The following is a 26,428-nucleotide window of genomic DNA, read 5'->3' on the forward strand; positions in this document are numbered from 1 at the left end:
ATCTATAAACGCAACGTCATGCCGTCCAATACCTAAATCGAAATGACAATAAAATTGCAATGGTTTAATCCGTCGTGAGCTTCTGACACCTGCTGTCATCGTCAAGGTCCAGTACACCTAAAGGGGAACGTTGATTGGCCGTTGCAGCCAACGGGTTACTTGATGACAGGTTCCAGGCTTGACGTAGTCAACGCCAATTTCGACAACGTGCTTCAGGCGTCGCAGGGTGATGGGAATTGGAAATTAGGTATTTCCCTCTGTACATAAAGAGAAAATATCTTTGTTTGTTTGCAATCCTTCATGTGTCCCATTCACCGCTCAAGACAACAATCGATAAAAAACGTTTTCCGGAATCGAGATTCAAAACTGGGTGTCTCGGGTTTGAAGGCAGGCATTGCACCGATTGCATTACCCTTGGTGCTCGAATGGGACGCAACGTTGCTTAGCCTCTCTCGTATTTCACAACCATACATAGCAACCTTAAGAACTAGGATGATGCGATTGCGCGCACTCCTGTCATGTGAACTGATCGGCAAAGAACAGGAGCTAGTGCGTATGATTGTACAACGGGTTTTGCTGCCGTTTGAAGGAATTCGAGCAGATCGGAGTGGTTACGTTGCAAAGAGGGGCGTAGTCTCTCGGCGCGTACCTGCGCATGCTATACGATCACCAATAATTTAGCGCTACCACCCGCGTTGCCTTTATGGCAGTGGTGCCACGACCACGTCTACTTAATAATAAAGAACGAAGACGGAGAAATACCGAGCGACAGCTAGCATGTCGTCGAAAAGAATTCTAAATGAGGCACAAACTGTCGCAGGTTCTACCAACACCTACATAACGAGAGTAATAGAAGGGCAGCCTGTTAGAGGAGCAAGACAGAGACGTTACTGCGAGAGCGGCAATGCACAGGAAAAAACGGCAATACAGGTGCGTTGACTTGAAACACGTTATCTCGATAAGGACGAAGCTTGAGTCGTCCAGTTGGGAAATAACGATTGTCACAGTAGACGAACAGCTCACCTGGGCAGTGAAAAAATCCAGGCTTTTTGCGTCCTTGCCACAGAATATCACTGTGCACATCGTGCCAAGGAGCGACATTACAAACACCATCCAGAGCAGCCTCGCGAAACATTCTTTCGAGACAAATCTTTCGCAAGCAACATTTGATAACTTGTGTAACGTTCGCGAAAGATTGTGGTTGTTTTTCGGCGACACAGAATGACTCTCCAATGACCTTACATAAAACATGTTGCGGCGATTGAGGAGCAAATAGAAGAAATTCAGTACCCTCAAGAGAAGACACTGTATATAATATTGCCGCGTGGATATCGGCTAAGCCGGGCAGTAACGTATTCTAGGTGTGTATCGTCGCTGTGCTTTGAAGCTTTGAACAAGACCCAGTTGCGTATAGTTGTAGTACTTCTTGGCCAACCAAGAAACGCATTTGTTCTCCGTCGTTCAAAGAAACGACGAAATAAACTTGATTGCTCCGTGCTTGCGTGCCCGAGACGGTCCGCCATATTTGCAGGGTCCCCACCTGCTGCATCGCCTCTTCATTGAAGCGTCAAGACCCATAAATAGTTCCATCATAGAATGGCCGACCGGGCCAGCTTCTATCGGAACGCAACAATGTAATTGAAATGTCGTATTTGCTAATTTCTGATGTCTCTCCCCATTTTATTCAAGTGTATTTGATCTCTGCAAGCTTCTCTCATGCGCTTGAACATTACTTCCTGCAGTGACTCCCCCATCTTCTCATATTACTCCAAGCTAAAGCTAAACTAAGGCATTCTAACCGCGGTTTCAAGTTTCCACGATTCCGCGTCGATGTTTCTCGCTGTGAGGATGTACACTGTAGCATATGACGACTAACAGCATGCAATTACTAGCGAATGCTTCTCGCCATTTAGACAACACCAAAATGAAAATTCGTGTCATTTTCTAACATCTTAGCATCAGAAATATACGCGGAATGTTCACCAGCTGAACCAAGCACACCGCAAGTGATTATTACGGATACTTGGGCACAGATCAGCTGTTCAGTTCGAGCACCTCACTCAATTAATGGGAACCACCGAAAGCACGCTTTGTGTTCTATCCTTTTGTTTTCAAAAATGTGGTGGTGCTTATCCTGTGTACTTTTGTATAGCTGTGCGTTCACCTCTACCGCGCGGCCTCAACGAAAGGAGGCCGGGTGCACAGTAGTCAGTACAACTTCGGCTGGTTGGTTTCTCTCGGACAACGCACACGCGGGTATTAATGCTCCCCGATGTGATGAGGCGGATTCGGTCGGTCGTCAAGATGGCAGCGGTCATGAAGCAAAGGATGCCGTCTCTTCCTGCGTCGGCAAAGCGCGCGGCGTAGTTTTCGAGGATTTAAGAAGGTGGCGTATGTGCTGTTCGTTTATTGTGCCCCCCGGAGTTATGTTTTGGGAGAAGGGTTATTTGCCTCGGGAATGCCCGTCAGTGCTTGGAGGAGCGCATCCCGCCAGTCTGGCGGCGGCCAGCGGCGTCTCTCAGTCGGGGGAAATGATTAGCGAGCGACCCTCTCATTGTGACCGCGTGAGTCATGACAAAAGTGGGGAGGGGAAGTGAGGACGTTACAGGAAGTAAGCCGCAGAGAGACGGCTCTCAGTTTTGGGCTTTTGAGCTTTGTGCAGGCGCCGCCCACTATTATGTTGACCACTCAGCGCGGTCAGTAATTTTTAGTTGCGGATGTTCTCTTTGAGCTTCTTGGTTGCAATAACATGTGCGCGGGAAACATAATACGAGTTCAATGAAAGAGAGTGTTGGTCACGCGACCACGCGTGCGCATGAGTTTAGGTTTTGATGAGTTTAAGTCTTGATTTAGATTGCTTGTGTAGATCCCAGTTATTGCAAGTCCGTGCTAAGAAATGTACGAAGGATATGGAAGCCTGTAGGGAGGACCCTGTTTTAGTTGTCACAATGGAGCAAAAGATTGGGATGAAGGCTGATCGGCAAAAATGCCCTTCGAAGGAGCGCCTCTGTCTGACGGAGGGGCACTGCATTTTATTGTTCATACGCACGATCGGCGCGTCAACAAGGCGTTCGTTGCCATAGGAATTCAGATAAGTTATCTACAGGCTCTTCATACAGCAGTGTGTAAGATTCGTGAGTTTTTTCGCGTGATAATCTGGCTCAAAGCTTGTTCGCCTAAAGTGCGGGCAAGGGGCAAGCGTCTGCAATATCTTTGGGGCCCCCGATGCTATACGGAACATTGAAAGATAAGTTTTGCGGGTCTGCGCGTTGAGTCCACCATGGCCTTAGCCGACAAGGAAGAGTAAGCAACCCCTTCTTGTTAAGTTTTTTAGATTTAAGTGAAGAGCGTTAGGAGCTGTTGCCGGCGTTCAGTAGAGATGTAATATTCGCAGCCCAGCAACGTTTTCACAGTTAAGGAATGAACTTTTTCTGAGATGCCATAGCCTTAGCATAGAATTGGGAAGCGAAGGGCGTTCTCTCATGTCCTTAGTGAATGGTCGGTAATTTTACCGAAGCACCTGGGATCAGCGTAGTTTGAGAAAAATATATCTAACCCGAATTCATGACGATTGCTTCCAGGATCATAGGTTTACTGGATGAAGCGGGTCTTCAAAGTACTTGCTGTCAGACTGTGCTGTTTCAAATGACTGAAGATATTTTTTCATCAATGTTTATGAAACGCTTACCAATTGTTTAGTAAAACAACAATGCTGCTACAACAAACAAGAATACATAGTTGTAACATTGTGTCTCATCTTGTATCTAAATAATGCATCCATCAGCCGTATCGGCCTACCCGAATGAGTGGTGTATATGTCATGAAATTAAAGGTTTTATCAACCTCGCTTCAATGTCGCAAGCTGTGGAATAAACTGGACATGTTTAAAAAGGAACCGTCGCCACCACTGAGTCTAACGCTTTCAATGCTATATAGCTATGGCGTCTTTGCTTAGGTCGTGAATGGATGCCAGGTTAAGGCAGACTGTAGGTCGGCTTTGTGATTGCGTTCTATCGAAAGCCTTGAAGAGCATGACTAGATCAGGTTTCCTGTTCAAATTTTTTTGCGGCAGTAGTTGGTCGGTAATGTGACGAAGAAAAATTTTGGAAAGATAAATCATTTTTTCTGTGCCAGAGATTTTTCCGTGCACAAGTACTCAAGATGTGTGAAGGCGCATCTGAGGCCTGTGAAGCCTATAAATTGTGTGCCTGTGCTTTGGGAAGGAACCATTGTAGAGCTGTGTACTGATGCACAAATTAAAAAAGAAACACAAAATTTCTGGTGGTTTCTAGAGCATACATGCTCGCAGTAGAAATTCGTCGGGCTTGAGGATTGGCAAAAATAGCTACGCAAATCTCTACGGCGATAGACGTGGATAGTTTTTTGAGTCAAGTATAAAGAAGGTGCGGCAGACCCGTGCGCTGAAATAAACAGAAATGGAAAGTACGCAACGTTTATAATGACCAGGAATGGACAGAACAAGGGAGATGCCGGGTAAGGTTTCTTAGTTGTAACAAGGGCTGTGAAAAAAAAAACTGGCGGTATGTGCATGCGGTATAGCTCAGTTTAATGTGTTACAATGGTTACTCAAAATTACCGATTCACAGCTGCACGTTTGATTTAGAAAGGGATTTAAGGGAGAAAGGGGTTCTGTTACGGTTACTGAACTTTAGGCTGGACGTTATAAAAAGTAGAGAATACCATTTTACACCGTGGCCTACGGTAATAACGAAAATGAGTTGCAAGAATCACCGATTCCCTTCCAAGCAACTGTGAAATTGAGCTGGGAAGACGTCGGCATAACAAAGCATCAGCGAACAAAGTACGAGACGAAAAGGAGGGACTGACAGAACAGCGATGAAATCTCAACCTGTTTGCTTTGGAAGTAACACAGCTGAATTTACACTTAAATCACCCACGTGCCGCAAACTCCAAATGTACAGTCACGCTCACTGGAATTTCTACGGATTATCAGTATATTTCATCGGAATGCCGCCAGGATTCTGCGCTACGTGGGTAACTGGAGGGTCCATATTAACTTCGTTTCTTGGAATATTAACCAGTTGAAAGTGGGTTTCTTCTTTTCTTTTTGTTTCCGGTTTTACGTGTGCTGATTACAGTCACTGATTCCTACAACTCACAGCCCCTGTCGGAAAGCATAGAAAGAAGAGTACAGTACAACCCTGAATTCAGCACAATAGTTTTGCTCAGGTGTCTGGGTGCGAACGCAGTTCGAAAAAGCATCTTGCAGTAAAGAATACATCGGAGGCGTGGCCAGGGGGAAGGGGGTTAAGTATCAAAAAACGTCCTTCATTATCTAAGTAGCGCATCCCCATCTCTTTTTGGTGTTGTTTTCCGGGGGTGCCATATACACATTTCAGAAATATATAGAATAAGATGAGAGAACTAGAAAAGATGTCGTGTGAACGCAGGTTATCTATATTGTTATTTTCTTACAAGTGCATAAAACACCAGCCGAAAAATATTTCTGGCAACGCCTCTGGGAGGGATTATGAATTTGTGTTTTCTTGTCAGAAAGTGTTGGACTTCAGTCGTACGGGACCTTGGGTAACTTATCAATACTTGGAGGCCTAAAATGTGTATAAATGCGGGAGTCTTGCACAGTTATCGGCGGTTAAGTGGTTTTGAACATCGGTCTCTGTGTTTTGAAGACGAGTTTTGAATCCGCGGTCGACAAAGAAGATTAAACGAGGTTTTCTATTACAATTTTGTTGTTTTATAAAGAAGATCAGGAATTACCACCGAGATTGTCTGACTATGTAATATCAAAGCTAGTAATACAAATGTGTGCTCTCGATGCGATTTCTTTGGCAAGCAATGAGGCGTCTGAATGGATATTTGGATGCCTCAACTGAGTACCAAGAAAAATTCAACATTTTTTATTTTTAAGGTGGCCCAATTCTTCACAGGCTGACCGGTGTAGGTAGTATCAGTGAGTTTAAAATATATTCGTATAATTGAAATGTATTAAAACAAGATCATAAAAGCTCCCACATAACGCGAGACATGTGCCGAAAATAGCCACGAACAGTGGTAATATCTAGTCCTATAAAGAGAAGTGTCCGACGTATTGACTACTCACTGTTTCATCAGCGGCAAGACGAAGAGCCTGGAACTAGAGACTTAAAATTTTGGCAGCAAATCTCTACTTGCATGTCTGTAGTACGTCTTCATGTTCGGAAATTGTACTCCTAACAGTGCGAATGGGGAAAACCATTATCGCATATTCGTTATTGTCGCCACGGAACTGAAGTGCTTTTTCGGGGATATCTGTAGCTCACAAGAATACCTCCAAGGTAACTTCAGAGTTTCGCCCTAGCCACCGAAGGGCGTAAGTCAGCGTAGGGAAACATATTGCGAGCTCTGAAACTACTTTTATATACTTCGGACGGATTGATATATAAAATTACTTTTGGGGATAAGTATGGTTCATACGAATGACATAAACAATTTCAAAGATTTCACCATCTGACGAGTCGAAAAGGGCGAAGATAATTTTTCTATTGCACCCATAGCACACTAGAAATGGCTTGGCCAAACTGCTGGCCACAGATGCTTGAAAGGAAGGGAGTGATCTCCTACCATGCTGTAGATATCCGTTATTGCTCAGCATTTAAAAAGTGTAGCACCGAGAAAGCGAAAGGGTTAAACATATTTTTTTCATGAATTACTGCATATATGGCAGGCCCGCTCACATATTGAACCGGATTTTGCTGATATAGGTTGCCGGTTGGAATGTGAAAAAACTTATTTACAGAGTTTTGCCCAACCCACCCCTGACAGCAATATTTTGGGTTTGTAGAAAATGCATGTTTTACGAACTTTATTATACGTCTTCAGCCCGTTGAAGCGTCCATCTTTGGCTTAGACATCTTCGCCGCATAAATGTTGAAACACCAAATTTAGGGTTTTTGTCCTAGCAAACATTTAAAACCGTAACTGCTATTTAAAAATAATGCAACTATGACAAAGCTAAAATGACTTACAGATCATATCGCCATCCAAAACAAAATGTTAGTGTGGCACACTTGAAATTGCTGTTGGAGATTTTTATTATGAGGTAGGAGCTGAATTAGGGATCTCAATCTTACCCCTTCGGCCAAAACGTAAAATTGGTTGCAGGAGGATATCCCCAATGATGTATAACTGCACAGTAAACTGGTTAGGACAAGTAACCAGTACTTCGACATGTGTTACACTCATTGGTGTACTGGCCCGTACGGGCGTTGCCGAGTACTACCGCTAGTTTGCTGTAAATGCATGGCTCATAGTTAGAAACGGCAAATATAAAGACAAAAGTTTCCATGTGAACATGGTTGTTTGAGCGAAGTCGTACAATTTCTTTCGGTATAATTAAAATTTAGCACGATTTCTAGCTGTTTTCTAAAACCACATGGCTCCGTGGGGGCGAGTTCTTTCCCTCGGGGGGAATTCCAAATTGTGTGCAACTCAGCCGTCAGCTAACTAGTGATTACAAGTGACGAAAAACTCAAAACATTATATATACAATGTGTTTAGAGCACATATTCTATGCTGCACTGTTCACACGGAAATCGCAAGGTACCGCTAGTACGTTTTGTAATAAAAGTTACTCAGGCAAGGATTAATGCATGCCCTTTAAAGAAAACGGAATGGGTAACAACGGGCATAACGGTGTCGGCTACATTATGTGATTTCGCCATACTTCATCTTTAAGAAGCAATGAAATTTGGTTGTTCATAGAAACCTTTATCGGACCTTCTGGAGACAGGAAGGGCTGTTTGGGATAAGTATGTTTCCTTCTGTACCTTAAACTACAATTTTACTGCAGTGACGCATAGTTAAGAGTGCAGAGGAGATGAACCAAGGAACGATTCAGTAGCTTTTCAGATATCAGACATCAGATCTCATTGATTTTCAGCTTTGCACCAAAAGGCAAAACTCCGAAAGGTGTTGGAACACCTGACGAAGGGTATCCGTCCATTAAAAACAATGAACACGAAATACAAAACACAAAACTACAGAAATGCAAGATAGTATACAAAAATTATGGCCCTTCCACTCTGCGAAGATAGGTGACCTGCAAAGCTAGACGCAGTCCAGGAAGTGCACGAAACAAAACACGTTTGTTGTAACTTGCGATAAAGCATACTTCCTAGCCAATTAGCTCAATGAACCTCTGAAGTATCCAAGCTTTGTTCTTGCAGACACACACGAAGCTGCCTATGTCTCTACCACGGCGTAAGCTTCTTACTGTTTGAAACACAGTAACCCAACCCTCTCTACCACTAAAGACTCGGGAAAAGTCCCATTGGGCCATTTAGCGTCCGCGCTTCAGCATCGCACCACCACAACGGACATTTCATCCATAAGTACAGGCATAAAACCTATAGCTGCGCGTGCACCCCCCTCCTCCCTCCCACCATTCTCCTCTACAAACCTGTGAACGCATAAACCAGCAACCGATTATGCGCGCGTGCTTAGAAGTGACAGACGCGGTTGACAACATCTCCTGAACGCCCTCTGAAGGAGTGATTTTGAATCACGCCGGCGTTCCAAGAGGGCAAGTTGCTATTCATCGGGGAGGGATTCACAGCTACTCGATCAACTGAAGTTGAGGCAGTAATGGCGGCGCCAGCAGCTTTCCATTATTTGTGAGCCCGTTCGCGCTTGTGTTCGGGCCAACGCTTCAATTCGTGCTCTTCATCCTCCAAACAAACCGCATGCATCCGTGCCTTAATGATTTAAAACATGGAAGCCCTTCAGCTCTATTCTCGCGTACAAACATGTGGCTGTCCGTTTCCGTTCTCCATCGTAGGCACCTTGAGGTATGTGTAAGATGTCCGTGTATCACATCAACCACCACCCGAACCACTCGATGTAGGAAGATAGCCGGCTAAGCGCATTGAGCCATGTAATTTCGACATCAAAATCTCCCACCAGCCGAACCGGCATTTCATTGGTAGCGGAATGAAGCCTAGCTGTGTGTGCACGTCCCCCTTTTTCCACCCCCAAACCCTGCACGCATAAACTGGCAACCGGTGGTGGCTTATACTTAAGCGTGAAAGACACCGGGGAAAATGTTACTCGAAAGGCCTTCCAAGCTGAAAAAAATGGATTCACGCCGGCGTTCCAACTGGCCACGTTTCCCTTCAACCGGGAAGGATTCGCAGTTACGTGGGGGAGTGAAATTTGAGCGGAAACGGCGACAGCGGGTTTCGGTCGTTTTGGGAGGCAGCCCTTCGGCAGCCGTTACCTGAGCTTCGCGGGTGCGGCGTTTATTTATATCTGCGTGACCAAGTGAGGGAACGCAGCAGCTACGAAAGAAAGAAAACAGAGAGGAGCGTCTGGCGAAGGGGGACGTGGAGTACGACACGTGCGGCCACGGCGTTGTCTCCTTAGCTGTCTTCTCCTAGCACATGTCTCGTGCGTCGCCACCAAAGCGCGCCATACCCTCAGACTTTCCCCAGACGGAGTTCCATTCTCCCCTAATCCATGCCACGTGGCATTTGCGCGGCTGGTTATAACACTATTTGCAACAACATGCTCGCTGGTCCCTCCTGAGGGGTTATTCCGAACCATTTGACATTTGCGCGGGATGTTGAAACAACATTTTCAACATGCTGGCCACCGGCGGCTCGGTAGCGGCTCAGTAGCGCACGCCCCCGTGCGTTCGCTGATCACGCGAACACTTCCTGAGACACAGCAGAAATGCACCGTGACAGAGAAGACTGCAGCTTGCGCTGCGCACAAGTTTTATGTTAGGAAGTATAATATTCGTCAGTGCATTTTTTACCCCCTTCCGTGCATCAATTTCTTTTTCGCTATCATCTGAAAACCGCACTACCGCCGTTAGCTGCCGACTGTGCAACTTGGCAAAGGGGCATCGGTGATGGCGAGGGGGAAAATAGTTGTGAATCAGGGGTCAGGGTTGGTGAGGAGGAGCCTTGGAACGGCGTCGAGTAAATCGATGACACCGGAATGAAAACGGGGGGGGGGGGGAGGAGAGGTTAGACAGGTTAGACCACACCGATTTCGCTCACTGCTTTACGTGCCGGGAAGGGAAATGTATCTATAAGTACAAGAGCGAGAAGAAGGTTTGACTCCAAGGCTGCGAAAGCGGCGGTCTTATCTAAAAAACGCTCGGCGAAGCGGAACGCGAGCAAGATTCACACAAAGAAGTCAAGTCAGCCAGTGCCTGAGGACATGGACTTTGACATTATTGACTTTCCACCGCTACAACCCCAGTCGTCAGAGCAAGTTCCGCACAGTTTCGCTCAGCCCGCAGGCCCACAGCCGCCTGCCTTTAAACGATCTACCGAAATGCGCATGAGTCGGTGCAACAGACAGCCATCGGCAAATCAATCTCCTCTATTTTTACGCTCATTGAAGCTGTGCTTTCAATCCTAGCGCCTTTTACGTTTTCTGTGGCTCACGCAATTTTAACTCTCCGAAACACCATTACTCCGCTTTTACTGGAATGGCTGTAAACCATCTCGGGAGCACCGAATCAGTGCGCATGCAAACACTTCGAAATCGGGCAACAGTGTTTAAGGGGAATGCCTGTGGCCTGCGCACCCACTTGTAGGACCTCCGCTATCCAGTTAACAAGCATAAATTCGCAGTCATTGCCATCTCAGAATATCGCCTGCGATCGGGTATTCATCTATCGGGGTACACACTGTATCAGTCTTCGACGAGATGCGACCAGAGCAGACTGCTACTCAGATTTCGTGAGGGCTGGACCTTTGTGCTTCACAATGTCGCACAAGACGCACCCAATGAATACATTCCAGCCTTAATAAGGAATGGCCGTGCAACCTTCCCCATAATAACCGGGGACGTCCCATCACGGGCAAAATTCAAGACGAAGCACCTGGAAGAGATTTTGTCCACTACACCTCCCCGCACTTGCTCACAGGTGATTTCAACGCACACCACCCACCTTGGTGGAGCACAAAGACTACGTCACGGGGAAGCAATTTACTCCGTGTTGCCAAAGAAGCGGGCGTTGACGTGTTAAACACTGGATGGCCCACATTTTTCCACGGCAAAACTTCAAGTGTGTTGGATGTCACTATGGCCTCTGCTTCCCTGCTGCCGTCCGTGTCCTGGCATTCTGATATTGAAAGCTTTGGTAGCGACCACGTGCCCACACACACAATAATTGAAGGGATTTGTTGAAGGTAAATTGTGTGAACTGGGACACCTAGCAAAACCTATTAGAAGATATTGCTGGAGCCTTATCAACAAGCGAGGAGCTCTCAGTTGCCGTTGGTCGGGCCAAGTCAGAATCAACACGGCAAAGTCTACTTCCCAAGCCATGGTCTACATTTGATGGGGCTATGAACATCTTCGCAATAAACCTTACAGCGAGACGACATCCGAGCTTCCAGGCGCGCGCAGATGCGCATTCAGGAGCACATGACCACGCTTACCAAAAACCGCTAGGCCCAGTTTTGTTCAAGATTAGATCACGCAAGCCATTAACACGCATATGGTAGGTGCTCCGCAGCTTGAGAGGCCCACCCAGGTATATTCTCCCATTTTCTTCAGTAGCCCTAAAGCGTGGAGTCAGTGAAGTAGATGTTGCACAGGAATTTTGCATAAAAGTCAGCGCTCCCCAGAGCCCTTCCCTGATTCCCGTGCAGTTGACCGAGTGGCTTCCTACCACTAATGCTGTGATGTTGGATGAACCCTTCACCATGAATGAGCTATCAGCAGCGTTAAAGAAGCACTGACACGAAAGTTTTATGTTACAATTTTATTGCTTTTATCGATGCTTAATGGCCTGGCGAACCTGAAATGGCACTTCAAATACTTCAGCGCGCGATATTTAAAAACATTGAACGGCCTGAAAATCGTTTGTTTCAAATTCCCGCGCTTTCATCCCGAACGCCGCATATGACAGACTCCCTGCGTGACCTCACCGCTTTGTGCGGACATCAACGACGCCCGCTTGAGAGGGTGTTGCGCCCGCTCGCCGCTCGTGGGGCCGCGCGCATGAAGTGACGTCACGAGCTTTTGACGAGCGCTACTGTGTCACTTCTTTTGGCTCTCCATGGATGATGCCACGCTGATGTCCATTTGCTGAGTGCTGCTCCGCCCGCTGCTCCGTCGGCGCGATAAATGAGATCCAATTAAACTATGTTCTTCGCGTCGCAGGCCGCTCATATTTCTCCCAGGGTATTCTGTTGAGCGAAGGAAGCGAACTGTGCAATAATGTTAACGCCGAAAATTGGTGTCAGTGCTCCTTTAAGATCTGTAATTTGTCCACCTCGCCTGAGCTTGATGGAGTTATCTATTCGGCTCTGCGACCTCTCGACAACAACCCTCTTCAGCAGTTGCTCAGTATATACAACGCATCGTGGCAGACTGGCTGTGTTGAGGCAAGCTGCAAGATTGCTCGCCTGGTACAGGTTCTCAAGCCGGAAAAATGCCTCCCAGACTTAAACTCTTACCGACCAATTGCTCTATTAAGCTGCATTGGAAAGGCAAAGGAAAAAATGGTACTACAGCGGCTTGTCTTGGACCCGGAAAACAGGAATCTCTACTCGCCAGAGATGTCAGGATACAGGCAACTAAGGAGCAGCATTGACAATGTGATCTCTTCGGTAACAGATGTTCGTGCCCAAAAGGCTGCGAAAAGGTTCACTATTGCTGTCTTCATAGATATAAAGGCAGCATTTGACAGTGTTGCCCACGAAGCAATTCGAAGGGAGGTGGCGTTTGTACAACGGCGAGGCCCAATGAAAGCCTGGATCCGTGATTTCTCAAAGGATCGGTATGTCTACATGACAACCAAAGACGCTGACACGACACGACATGCCATCAAGCAAGGTGTCGCACGAGGTGGTGTTCTTATCCCGGCACTGTTTAGCATATGCCTCATCCGCATCACAAAAGTATTACCTCAGGGAGTTAGCATCTCGCTGTATGCTGACGACATCTGCATCTGGGCTTCAGGCCGGAACCGCAGAAACATACGAGTAAAAGTGCAGAAGGTTCTGTTCGCCATTTAAAAATACTTCAGCAGCTGCGGGCAGAATCTGTGCCTTGAGAAGTGCGCTGCCATAGCATTTTCCAAGAGCGATGTATCTTGATACCCACAGCAGATAAATGGCTTGCAGATACCCTATGTTTACAATAACAAATTTCTGGGCATTACAATTCACCGTTCGTTGTCCTGGACCCCCATATCAGGCGGCTAAAGGAGCGACTCCTTTCATTCGTTCACGTTTGGCGGGTGGTGATAGAAAGCACCTGGTGCTGCTCAGTGTCAGCATTCTTGCTACTCTACAAAGCCCTTTTTGTAGGCCTTTTGCGATATAGGCCTCCCGCTCTACATGCTGTGTCCAGGATGAACTTGAAGGTTATGGAAGGCTTGCAAGGTCGAGTACTGCGAACATGCTTGGGCCTTCCAAAACGCACCTCCACAATGGGAACCTCATGTGAGACAAGGTGCTTTCTGCGACCACTCTCCATTAACAAGAATTGCTCCGTACTTGCCTTCGACATGTTTCTCGATGCTTTTCTCATCCACTGGCTGCCGCTTCTGCGTCGGGCGTGGTGCACGTCCTGCCGTCTTACTACCTCCGAATCAAGCTGCCTGCTACTCAACCGTGGTTGTACGCGGCATGGGTTGTGTGTATCACTGTACCTGGAATATGCAAAAACTCGTCTATGCCCGCCTCCGCCTTGATATATTTTGTTCTGGAGCATATCCAGACCACATCCAAGTGTTCACGGATGGATCCGTGACTTCGGCCTCTTCAGCAATCGGCGTATAAATTCCGTCAGTGGGACGGTCCATTAAAGAAAAGCTTAGCCACGTGACATCATCCACCGCCACTGAGCTAGCAGCTGTGAGAGCAGCACTGCTTTACATAAGCGGAAGTCCTGCTCAGTGGTGGGTAATTCTTTCCGATTCCCGGCCAGCCTTTCAACTACTTAATAAGCCGCCTGACTGTCGCAATCAACTTGTCGGCGGTATGAATGAAATATTTTAAAGTGCGGTCCGCGAAGGACACGAAGGACATTTTCCTTCAGTGGATACCAGGGCATTCTGGTTTAACGGGCAACAAGATCTCCACTGAGATCGCGAGAGAAGCCCACGACCTCAACTTCACCGCTGGAATCCCGTTTTTCAACGAGGATAGCAAAGAAGCTGCAATCGACCTTGGATGACGACTCCAGCTGCCGGCTTGGCAGGATCCTCTGAGAAATTATGCGGCTCTTCATTCTATAGACATTAGGTTTTATTTCACACACTGACAGGGTCTGCCAAAGCGCACTGAAGGCATGATACACCGGCTGCGACTTAGCGTTGCATGCACCCGAAGCTTCTTGTTTAAGATGGGCTGGGTAGAGTCGCCATTGTGTGCAGTGTGCTCAACCACCGAGAACATCAGGCATATTTTTAAGCCACGACCCGCGATATACCAGTCTGGGGGCAAGAGCATCAAAGGCACTTGTGCGACTACGACGCGGAGGTCCTTTAGAACTCTGAAACTTCCTTGGACCCTGGCGAAATCGTGATGAGGCAGTGCTGGGAGCAAACACTCTGCTTACTTTTCTTGCGGAAACAGGGCTAGAAGAGGTTCTGTGAACCCTTTGAGCGTATACATTTTGTATATGTGTGCATTTCCACTCCCCCACTACTTTCTTTCTCTCCTTTTATTTTTCTGTCGATTTTCAGCTGTCACCTCACTGAATTCAACCCACCTGGATTAGCAGGCCCTACCATTAGTGGGGCTGACCTCTTCAGCTTTCAATAAAGGCGTTCGTCTTCTCTCTCTCTCGCCGAGAACTGATTTATACAGGAGGCACAATATTATGGTGCACCTAAATTTCGCTCTTTACACAATTCTTCAGCGTTGTTTCCATATCAATGCACATGTACCGAATTTATCTTTTAATTTGTTTTTCTACTAGAGAAGCGGTCCTAGACTTTTTATGGGTAGTGCAAAGCTCGTTAACCCTATTCTTTTGCTGCTCTAACAATTTCGATTCAATCAGCGTTTTTTAATGCATTACCCATGTGTGCTTAATGTTCGTTGCGGAAACCGAAAGCATATGAATAAAAAAAAGTGCCGTATATTCGCAGCGCTGTTTTCCATCTGTTGCTCATCGGTGAATCCAGGGTTGGAAAGTCCAGCCTGCTGAAGAGGTTCGTGGTAAGGATATTTCAAACTGATTGTTTTAAAGTAGGAGATACCCTCGTGCTGCCCTCAAAGCCGAAATGAATAATTTTTACACTGTTTCAATTTTGTATATAAAACAGCCTTATTTCTACACGCAGGAAAGGCAAGTATTCAAGTTAGAAACTGCTCCGTTAAAGGGTTTAGATTATACCAATGTGATTTAGCTTGGCGCTGCAAGCAAGATTATGTCCATATTGTTTTATTTTTGGGCAGCTTTTTTCCCCAGTATTAAAAAAAGACACTTTATTCGGATTCATCGAACCGAATACACCAGATATACGTATCGCCTTTCTATACCGTCCGGTAAAAATTCGATATTTGTAATAAATGCAAATAAGCTTCTAAACAAACGATTCAACTCAAAACAAATATTTGTAGTTTTTAAATACAGAACAGAAATGCCAAACCTTGCTGTGCAAAAAAGATAAAATTTAGTGAGGCGTTTTACAAAGGATATTGGATAATGAAACCAAAGTTTATAAAATAATAAACCGCTTATAAAACATTAAAAATCATTGAACTCTTTTAAAAGTCGAAGCTGCGTAATCTGCCTAGAGTGTTTTCTGGTGTCGTATTTTTGCCGGTAAGAACTGTTCGTTATATAATAGCATTTTTTTTTCTCTTTTCAGCAAGGCACTTACAAAGAATCTTATTCGCCCACCAGTGCAGTTGATTTCGTAAGCCATTCAGTTGCTTTTACCTTACAAGTGCTCATCTGTTGACATGCATACATGCAATGCTTACTGCTTAGAATTATGCTATCGCACACAGGTGCATTTTGGACCTGGATACATGGTTAAATAGACTTTCTGAATATTGTATTACGCATGCCACAGTTCGCAATGAAAACATAGGGAAAGAGCCTAAGAGTTCCAACGGTCTGTGCAAACTATGGAGCCGCTACAGATGCCTTTCGTAGAACATAAAACACTACCGATATATCTGTTGGTCTTGAATTTTTAATTGGTTTAATAGCTTCAAAGAGGAAACTGAGGTTGATGGAATAAAATTAAGTATGATCCAAAATAATTAAACTTCCTGTTGGGCAAAAAAGCGACTTTGGTGTGATTGTCCCCCACATAAAATGGTTTTAAATAGTGTTATAGAAAAAAAAGAAATACACTTTGCTTGAGAAATAAAACCAGGTTTTCAACGTAAGACCCGCGTATGCTCCCGCCATGTTACAAGAGGCCGTTGCCATTGGTGGACCACGGTTTAGCCTGTTGCGTGCGGTATAAACGTACTACGGCGGGAAAGTTGAATGTAATATCATTTCGGTAGAGAAGGTGCACCCCAACCACAGAGAAATCTTGTTTTGGAGAAGCCGTAGCATGATGCAAAGGAAGTAATTTCCCCCAAAGACGAATAAACGAAACCTCAGAAAGAAACTCTGGCATCATGTTGCAGAGAATAAGTGAAACTCGTCATAAGTATTTCCAGGGAATTCTTGTGCCTTCAAAACACGTAAGCAGACTGGAGTCCTCCAAAGAATTTTATTCCTATAAAACGTATGAAATGAAATATGTGAGTCCTCCATTTGCGTCCAGGTCACAAAAGTTCTCACCGATCTGTTAAAAAACATTTTAGCACGCAATTCTTTCTAGGTGGAAGAAATTAAAATTCACTTTTATAACGGTGATTGTACTATTAAAAATGTATTTTACTAATGGCAGTGTAAGATTGAATGGCATGCAATATTGGTAGGAAAAGAAATTTGCAATGTAGCGTAAAAACGGTCTGCGGAGATGGCCAGTGGCATTTCTCGTTATCGGAAAACTGATGCGGCTGTAGAAAGCATGTTGTGTACCCCTCAAAGGCATTGCAAAAACTGATGACCCGAAAGTAGTGCTTATAGGTAATACTTCGTTTGCAATAATCGCTCGTTTGGAGTCGCGAACTAGTGTGAAATCGTAGTACAGATTAAGTTAAAACTTAATTCCAACCACGATTTGCTAGTAGCGGAGACTATGATTCGAAGTCCGTTTTTCATAATTAACTACTGAGGTAAACCTTATGTACACGTTAAACGACATTGTTTACTATTGTGGCTGAAGTAACGGTAAAAAGCAATCACAATAATATTTTCCAAAAATTTCTTATATAACATGCTTTCTATATTAGACTAACCTGCAACATTTTAGGCCAGTTTCTTAGCTAATTATTGGACGGGAGGAGCCCGGTGTAATGAAGGGTCTAACGCTATTCCTAAGTATTTTTACCTTTCCAATTGGTTCATTGTAATCCGTCCTATTGGTCATCAGCGTGTTCTTAGTCCTTGTTAAGGGAAAGAAGCTTTTTTCGCATCTGTAATGCGACCGTACGCGAAAACGCACTGCAGAAAGTCACCTTTACTCTGCGAGAAGGCACATAATGATGATATTGCAACAAAGCCACATCGAGACACTCCAATGAAAAATAAAAAGGCTTCCGTGGTCAGAGCCCTACATCGGTGCCTAGATTTATGAAGCTGACGTCTATCCTATAGCGCCATTCCGACTGGTTAGGGAAAGTGTAAATTCTAAACTGTGAATTTCACTCATGTTGCATGAGAGAAAGCTGGGTCTTTAAGCATCTTTTTCGCAATTAAAAAAGGGGATCTGGTTTTTTAGGTTCTTCAATCTGCTTTATTCTTGCTTGCGCTGCTTCTAGTTAAAAAAAAGAAGTTGTCTTTGATGTTTAGTGAGGGTTTGTTGGTGCGGTACCATTAGTCTGTCGTGTAAATGCTTATTTCGAAGTGAAGCAACTTTGCTTGAGAACAAATGTGACGTGGCAGGAGCAGTATTATCTGAATAAATTGTTTTCTGCTTAAATGAAGGATAATATGAATGCATGGTGTCAAAAGTAGTTGAAGCTGGGTTTTATTCAGACAGGTTTTGTTTAGGGTACAGAGGTAAAAGGCTGATGTACTCTGCCTGACAGCGGCCTGCTGACCCTACACGTTGCACATCATGGTGTATGAGAGGGGAGAACAAAAAAGAATAGAAAAAATAAAAAATGCCAAAAGGAACAGCGTCATACAATGGACTATAAAAAGCCATTCTCAGCATTTGCGGTGATTAAAAGGCATGAAAAAATGAAGAAAGAATGATGCCACCGGATCAAGGTGACACAAACACTAAAAAAGGCTACATAAAGAACGTCGAGTGTAATACAGCAACAGTAAATTTAAGACATAGCACATAAATTGTTTCCATAGACAACAGTGCACCCTTAAAAACAAGCTAAGCCAAAAAAGTTCTTTTTATAGTTCATTTAGGTTTTAATGGCGAGTTAAATTGAATTAAATATCGAATATCATGTGGTTTCTGTTAAGAAAACAGGGTAATATATTCTCTAGTTTTTGGGCACCATACTTTGTTCTAATAAATGTGGTCTGAGGAACCCCCGGTGGCAGATTGCAACGGGTGCTAACTGGAGTTTAGGAATAAAGAAACAGTTCGTCTCTGCTCATTTCGGCGCGGGTATGAACAGCAAGCTTAAGCTCAAACAATTCAGTTGCCGTAAGCAAGTAGTGTTTTGAAAACAACGGAATCGAGTGGTGTGAGCAGAGCACAGTCTCTATTCATCAAACTGGCTTTTTGTAAAATTAAAAGCCTGTCTAAGTTTGTTACGGTTGTCGTACCCGAAACAAAAGGCAGTAATAAACGAAGCATCAACCAGCATCAACCAGGCAGGAATCGAACCCTTACTTTTGAACATCATTCCTATAAACCGGGACAAATATGCGTGAACTTCTTTACATAATATGCCTAATTTAAATTTAAATTTTCATTGGAGAGATGACCCCACAATTGTATGTTGAAATACGTTCGATAGGGAGTTATTAAATTCAAAAGATATATTGTAATTCTCACGTTTATTTTTGAGCTTGAATATAACAAATGTGGTCTGACTAACATTCAACTGAAGTTGATTCCAGGTTATCCAACCTGACAATTCGCCGCGCCAATCTTTAACTGCCGACTCAACTACACGCAAACATCTCCCACGCAAAGTGTAGCATGAGGTACCATAATATGGTACAATCAAAAGTTAGTAAACAAGCAGTCATGCATGAAAATATCAAAATGGAACGCCAACTATTTGCTACTAAATTTGTGCATTGAAGGTACTGAACAAAACACATTCGCTTTTTTCTGGATTAGACGGCTTACAAGAACAGGGGAATGAGACACAGAATATTAAATTGATCCATTAAAAGCCGCCACGCCCATATTCCCTGTTGTATGAGAATTGCCCTTATGCGTAATTGTTTAAAGATTGGGAAACCGATCTCAAGAAGGTAGAATTTTTGTAGTCTTTTCTAGCATTCCTTTAGATACCAAAATTTTATCGTCAGTAACATATGACAAAAACATAAAAGAGACTCGAGAACCTACAAACGGCACAGGATGGAATATCAGCAGTACTCAAGGAATGATGTGGGGTGCAACTTTTTTTTTATGTGGCAAATAGGTTCACGGAGCAGTAGCAGTGACACAAAAGTTCCCAATGCATATAAAAGAACATAACACTTTTGAGGGGATATATTACACTTATTAACGCGGCGTTAGAATACATGGGTCATTTTGGACAAAGCTTTCAAATGCTCGCAGAGCTGCCGCTCGCAATGCGAGGGGCACAGGATTACAGAACGACAGAGGGGACAACTATAAGGGGAGAGCTACCTTCGAAAGTGAGGAGCGCGGACTTCAATACGCAAGTGACGTTGCCAGGGAGACGAAACGTCGAAGCGCGGCATGCCTATTGCTTCTTTTTCAACGGGCTTTGGGACTCCAGCAACCGCCTGTGCTCGTTGTAGAGTCGAGGCAGCAGCCATTTCGGGCCGAAAAACGGAAGGAATGGGGATGAATAAGACCGACAAAATGCCGATTGTGGTCCGCAATAAAAGGTTGGACAGGCAGCCATTGCTGCACCAGAACGAACAAATGTGACCATTGAGGCGGAGCGATAGCTGAGCATGCTGGGTACTGCAAATGAAAAAAGTACGAGAAACTCTTCGTTTTGGACTTTTAAAGTCGCGGTAACTCGTGCGGATAGGTTCGAGCCTCGATTGGTTTAGGGAGAGGGAGTTTGGTAATCGTTATTGGAGGTTTGGCATTTCGTATCATAGTCGAACTATATATGGGCTAAAAATGTGTGAGATTTTTCTCCATTTTTGGACTTAAAAATGCGGGTGAAAAAATTAGCAAGGTTATTTAGTTGCATACTGGGACAATGACTTACTTGTCATTTATAAAAGGCATGCTGTAACCGGCTTCAGTGTTCAGCTTCGTATTCACAGTAATGTGAAAGTAATTACTACGTCAAAGCACAAAATCTAGTGAATAAACCGAAATAGGACAGACCGTGCATGAACTAATTAGTGCTGAATGAATGGAACCATTAAAAATCATTCAGAATAGTCGGTAATGCTTGGAGTACCAATCTTCATTTTTTATACTATTTGATGTTTTAATTGTTCTTTCTTCAATTTACAGAGGACATGTTGCATTCCACTAGAAGGAAAAACGATCAAGTTACACGTCGTAAGTCGGTTGAATTTGGTTTTTTTTAACACTATCCCCGGCAGTTTGCTAAAAGTACCAAGCGGCTACTATTCTTTAGGATGACGAAGCCTCTACATATCAACTCTTTAGGAATACGAGCTGCCTACACCGCCATTGTTGGCTACCAGGCAAACGTGATACGTCAGGGTTTTAGTCAATGAATAATTGCGTAAATAGTACAGCAGTTCAACAAAGACCACAAATTGTTGACTTTTACAGAGGTATTTTTACTTTTATAAGCTTTTTATATATTCTCACTGAAATTGCGCTTTTCTGCTGAACGCATAAAAACTAGGTCATATCCAAATTTGTAATCGTCTGGGTGGGACTGTTTCGGTAACAGTCTACCCGAAGATGGAGTAAACGTGTGCTCTTCAGCTATATTTTTTACTCTGCAGCGTCCACTTTGCTATGTTGCAGAATTGAGTATGAAACTTAATTCAGGGGAAATTGCTTACTCGATGTGATAGGCAAGAGACTGAACCAGAAATGTGTAATTTAACAGTCGTGCTTGAATGCCGACAACTAGAAGAGTTGATGCATGGTGGGCTGCTTTCTAGTGACATTAAGTGATTATCGCTCAAAGATTCTTTAAATGAGCCATGGAGACAAAACACAAGTTTGGTTCATTAAAAAGACGGCCTCGATAGAATCATGCTGACACCAGTTTTAACGTAAACGTCGCTCAAATAAGCTATATAATTAGGAAAAAAATGGAATGGCCATACGACCCACTCGCTCATTTCCCGCAGCAGAACCTATGATATCATAGCAGAATGCTCTGCAATTGGCGGAAGCCGGCAAAAGCAAACGCAAATGAGGCTGCGCTTATACGCTTGCAGAAGGAGCTATTAGTGTTTAAATTTAGGGCACATTCTTTTTAAATCCATAAGAATGGTGGTACAAACGGTTGAAGTTACGAAAGCACATTTAAACATAGAAGTGGTAATGCCTACTGCTGTTGGTACTGCGCGCACCATGATTGGTTTAGCTGCGCAGCACTGCGGGGCTTTGGGGTTGTCTCAGACGAAACTGGCCGATTGACGCAAGCAACGGTGTCTTACGCGACCATATTTGTCGAACAAGCACTGTTTCACGAAACGATCATTTTCTCCCAGAACAAAAACAAGTCAGTGTTCAATACGGTAAAAAAAAAAAACCAAGGGGAGAAAACGGTTTGCCACGGTATGCTTACGCCATCTAGGTTCAGTAAGGTAAAGAAACGCGCGAGTACCTCGATGTCAGCGCCGCGTACAGGGTGGAGACACCCTTTGCACGGTCCCGTGCCGCTGCAATTGGGTCAACGTGCACAACGCGTTGTTCTTTTCGTTTCCCACGATACACAGCAACGCGAAACAGATAGGATGATTCAAACTTCGCCAGTAAACTGCTTTGCGGCGATAATTGTAGCGTGGTTTGATACAATGACTTGCTTCGGCGGTGAGCGAGTGACCCAAAATGGCGGCCCCAGCGTATACGTGTCCGAACCCTGTACGGCGGACGCATGAATCAAGAGACCCTACGCTGCAGAGCGGTCGGTTCCTGTGATGTGATTGCAGACAACGAAAACACACGATATAGCGAAAATTAAAATTTTAACTTAAATTGATTATTTCTGGGTGTCTAAAGCATCGTTTGTATCTGGACACGCGCTGGGGCCACTATAAAACACGAAATCTTTCGAATAAAACAAACTTGTAATTTGTCTTCATCGTTCCTTTAAGCCAAATGACATATTAAAACGTGCGTCTGCAGTTATCTCTTGAATAAGGTATATAATCCATATGCTGACGACCTAACAGTTGGGAACATATTATGTCGAAGGACATAGGCGTAGATTAGGGAGACTACCGCGCGAATGACGGCTACCTAAGACCTATTTTGAAGCTACGAGAAAGCAGCGACGAAGGGATATATTAGCACGTGCGAACTTCTGGCTAATAGCTAAAAATTTCAAATCTATGATTTTGGTCCTGGTGCAAAATCTTTAAGGAAAAATTGCCGGCGTATCTGCTCCTTTCGTTGCAAATGTCGACGCAAGACGATAAGTCAACTGGCGCCCCTGGCAAGTGAAGCAGCCCTTCTCTTTCCAGCTCACCTTTCATGCTGTTAATCTCCCTTCTCGTTCCTTCTGTGATAACACGCTAGAGGTTTGCTCAAGACAATTTAAATTTACCGAATTCCACTGCTCCAAGTAAAGGTGCCTCGATGCCAGCTCTGCCATATGACTGAGACGCGCGTGAATCGAGGAGCCCTACTACAATGTTTTTAGAACCACGTCGCCCTACCCCCTGAGCATTCCAAGCGGAAAGCGAAACCTATCCAGTGGAACGTTTCCTTGCTGCTGCTGTTTGATTTTGTAGAATTCCGCCAGGGAGCACGGCCAACAGCCTGCGACGGTTTTCTGCAGTTGATGTTTTAATTCATTTGCTTTCGCTAAAAGCAAGCACCCGTAAATTTTGAATAAAGGAACACTCCAACTGTCACTCAGGTATTGATTTTCTCCTTATATTTGCCTAATATCCTGTTGTTGTTCAACAATGCTGACAAGTATGAACATTGACCCCGCACTTAGACGTTTAGATTTTAATGTGGGTATATATGACTACTGCGCAGCATCTATTTCACTTCGGTCGGCTGGCTTAATCGAGTGACACACAGACAGAGAGACAGACAGACAGACCAAAATTTTCTCGTTCAAGTAGCCCAAGAAAGACTGACGTCTTCAATATACATGTATATCACGTAGTTAGCATTGTCAAAGTGTTGTAGAAATCGCCGAAAAATGGAACACAGGAACAGTTTATAGTGAGTAGTGAAGTCAGGGCGTGAACAGGGGAACCTGGGCGTCATGTGAAATTTGTTTTGAAAGCGCTTGTTTTTTTTCTGAAAGCGCTTGTTTCTACGGGGAAAGAATTCACCATTGTAGAAAGCTGCTTACGTTCGGGAAATTTCTGTCAGCTTTTTTGTAGCGGGGCGAACACTTCTAAGATAAGTGATCTCGTCTTATGGTCGTTTCCTACGACATAATGTGTGCGTACTCCATTGGAGCATTGGGCTGACGCTTACATGGCGATGCTCAAACTGCACCGAGTAACGATGTGCCTGTTCTAAACAACTCGCTAGCTTGGATACTGCTATGCTGTTTGTCCAGTCACAACACCAAGGAAAGGAGAATGGAATATACCTTCGTTTGTAATGGAGCAAATGGTGTCTTGGGGATGAATTTTGAGTATTTTTGTTTCTTCAGTTTATGCGTTTCTCTACTGCCTTCCATAGATAGGGGGGTTGCATTTTGTGCTCTTGTTCAGTTCTTTCTTGTACAATCAAACAGGCCCCCACAGCCCGTTGCCCTATTGTCCATTTTATTAATAAGGTAGGAATGTTTGAGTAGCTCTATTTTGGATTGAAAAGCTTCTGACGAGACATGTTGATAGTTTAGGACATCTGCTATAGCTTGAATGTAATTGTTCAGAGTTTGACTTGTTTCGACCCTTGTATTCTACCTCTCTGCCCGTTGCCTCATCCGACCCCGAAGACGACAAGAGGGCGAAGCGGTAGTAAAAAACGGGACTCGTTCATGGAAACAGGCCGGCCGCTTTTTGGAAGCTGGCTACAATTCCAACAAATAGTTTTTCTCCGTCTTGAGTTTCTCCTTCCAGCGTCCGTTGCTCATCTCTTGAAACTAATACTACAGCGTTGGCTTGCCAGCTTTTATTTGCACCTAAGGGCGAAGTCGTGTGGGCGCTCAGTCTCCCCAGTCGTTTATTTTTCATTGCGGAATAAAGCAGCAAAAACGGGGCCAATGAGGAAATCTGCCCGTTGGTGAAAACCTTGGCTCGACTGCGGTGAACAGCCAACGCAGCAAGGGCAGCCGAACACAGGAGGAGAGAACCAGCAGCCCCAGATAAACGCGGCGAATTCAATTACGTCTTTGTTTCAGATCGATGTTCCGGGCCGGCAGGAGTATCGCAAAGCAATTGCGGAATACTACGAGAAGGCCGACGGCTTCATCATAGTCTTCGACGTAACAGATGAGGTACGTGGACAGAGAAAACTTTTAAAACAATGGCAGTGACCGCGCACATGGTCGGGGTGCACTATTCGGATTGCCAAGAGGATGGCTCCAACTTCCACTTATTTCTTCCTGTATATTGGATAGTCATGCAGTCACAAATATTGTCACAGTAGTCAACAAACGACAATTCAGGCCTCGTGGTTTCGTACATCACTGAGTCGGTGTATGCTGTGGTCTCATGATATCGCAACTTTCCACAAATGAACTTCAGCCTGCCATACCACCCCTTCTTGTCTAGGATTGTATCAGTGTTGTACGGAACGGCGCTCCAAGGAACGGCGTTCCTGGAACTAGTTCCTTTTTGGAGGAGTGGAGGAACGCCACCGTTCCATCCAGGGCAGTGGAACTGTACCGGTAACTCGTTAGGTATTCGAAGGAACTGCAGGAACGGCGTTCCTTCTGCAAACGTTACATCGCTAGGTGTTGGCTGTTTTTGATGCCAAGGATCGAGTATAAAAACTGCACAAGTCGCTATCGTGTTTCCCTTCCTATAAGCTGGCCAATTTGTACATCCTTGAGCGGAACGGGATTGATCGAAGGTCAAAGGCAGAAGAGTAATCACACAGCGGGCCGCAGCTTGTGCTTGCTTTCATGCCGGTTGAGCTTACGCGTCGTTCGAAAGGGTAATTAGTGCATCCGCGAGGATGCTATTCACCTTTTATCGTTTGTCTGGAGAGGCCAGGATGCGCGTCTGGCCGATAGAATAGCGTCACTAAATAAAGGCTTCACTAAATCAATAAAAGCGTAGCTTATTTAGTGACGCTACGATAGAATTGTTCCCCGCCGGGGAAAGGTTGTCGAAGTCCGAGCGGCGCTGCGCGGTCCCTTGTTAAACCACAGTATCTATACATTGTCAGGGGTACCGCATTAGTGCGCGGGAAGCAGGAGTGCGTTGTTGTCGGGGGAGTTGCCCTCGCTGTGAGGTCATTCGAAGGGTCACCGGCTATCAATAGAGCTGGGCGCACCGCAATGTCTCGGGACGTTGTCCTGAAGGTACTGATTACGCACGCAGTTCGTCCCTGCGCGGTCTGTCACTGATCTGGCGGTAATCGGTTAGAGTGCCAGGTCCTTTTGTATTACACGCGTCGTGTTGACAAAGGACAGGAATTTCGTCACTGTTGGCCATAATTTCCTCGCGCGCAGTATGGAAAATACCTGAGAGAGGCCGCCCGAAGGTCGTCGGCCAGCATTCAAAGTTGCTTTAGTTGGTCGGTTTCCACCTGTGTTATACTTTTACTTAGATGAGTACCTGGCAGTGTGAGTGAAAGGGAGACGGTGGATCATGTGATTGTTTCTACTTTACTCCCATAAGCCAAGTGTCATGGGTCTACAAGAAACACATTTAAATTCCAAACATAGAATTTTTTTGAATAGTTACCTGGTGTTTAGGAAGCACAGGGAGGGGTGGTGGTACATCTTCCGGGGGTGCGGCCATCATTGCCCGAAAGTCCTTGGTGTGTCACACTATCCACTTACAGACCGTCCTTGAGGCTGTTGCCATTCGTACCATAAATTTCAATAGGCAAATAACACTCTGCTCCATTTACATCCCTCCTGATTAATAGCTGTCGAACTCGGATTTAGAGGGCCTTGTAGAT

The 26,428-nt window shown here is 44.8% G+C and overlaps 1 protein-coding gene across 1 annotated transcript in view; it reads left to right on the forward strand.

Moving 5' to 3' along the window:
- Window positions 1-3,156: 3,156 nt before the first annotated feature.
- LOC144150159 (uncharacterized) overlaps window positions 3,157-26,428 on the forward strand; it is a 72,389-nt gene continuing 49,117 nt past the window's right edge. Inside the window, exons 1-5 of the mRNA XM_077681999.1 lie at window positions 3,157-3,303; window positions 15,107-15,176; window positions 15,833-15,880; window positions 20,684-20,731; window positions 24,696-24,791. Of these exons, the coding sequence (XP_077538125.1) occupies window positions 3,281-3,303; window positions 15,107-15,176; window positions 15,833-15,880; window positions 20,684-20,731; window positions 24,696-24,791 (285 nt within the window). The 5' untranslated portion in view covers window positions 3,157-3,280. The remainder of the gene's footprint in view (window positions 3,304-15,106; window positions 15,177-15,832; window positions 15,881-20,683; window positions 20,732-24,695; window positions 24,792-26,428) is intronic.

The sequence above is a fragment of the Haemaphysalis longicornis genome, unplaced genomic scaffold (assembly GCF_048455015.1).
Source record: "Haemaphysalis longicornis isolate Haplotype H1 unplaced genomic scaffold, Haemaphysalis longicornis Haplotype H1 scaffold_8, whole genome shotgun sequence".
Taxonomy (NCBI): domain Eukaryota; kingdom Metazoa; phylum Arthropoda; class Arachnida; order Ixodida; family Ixodidae; genus Haemaphysalis; species Haemaphysalis longicornis.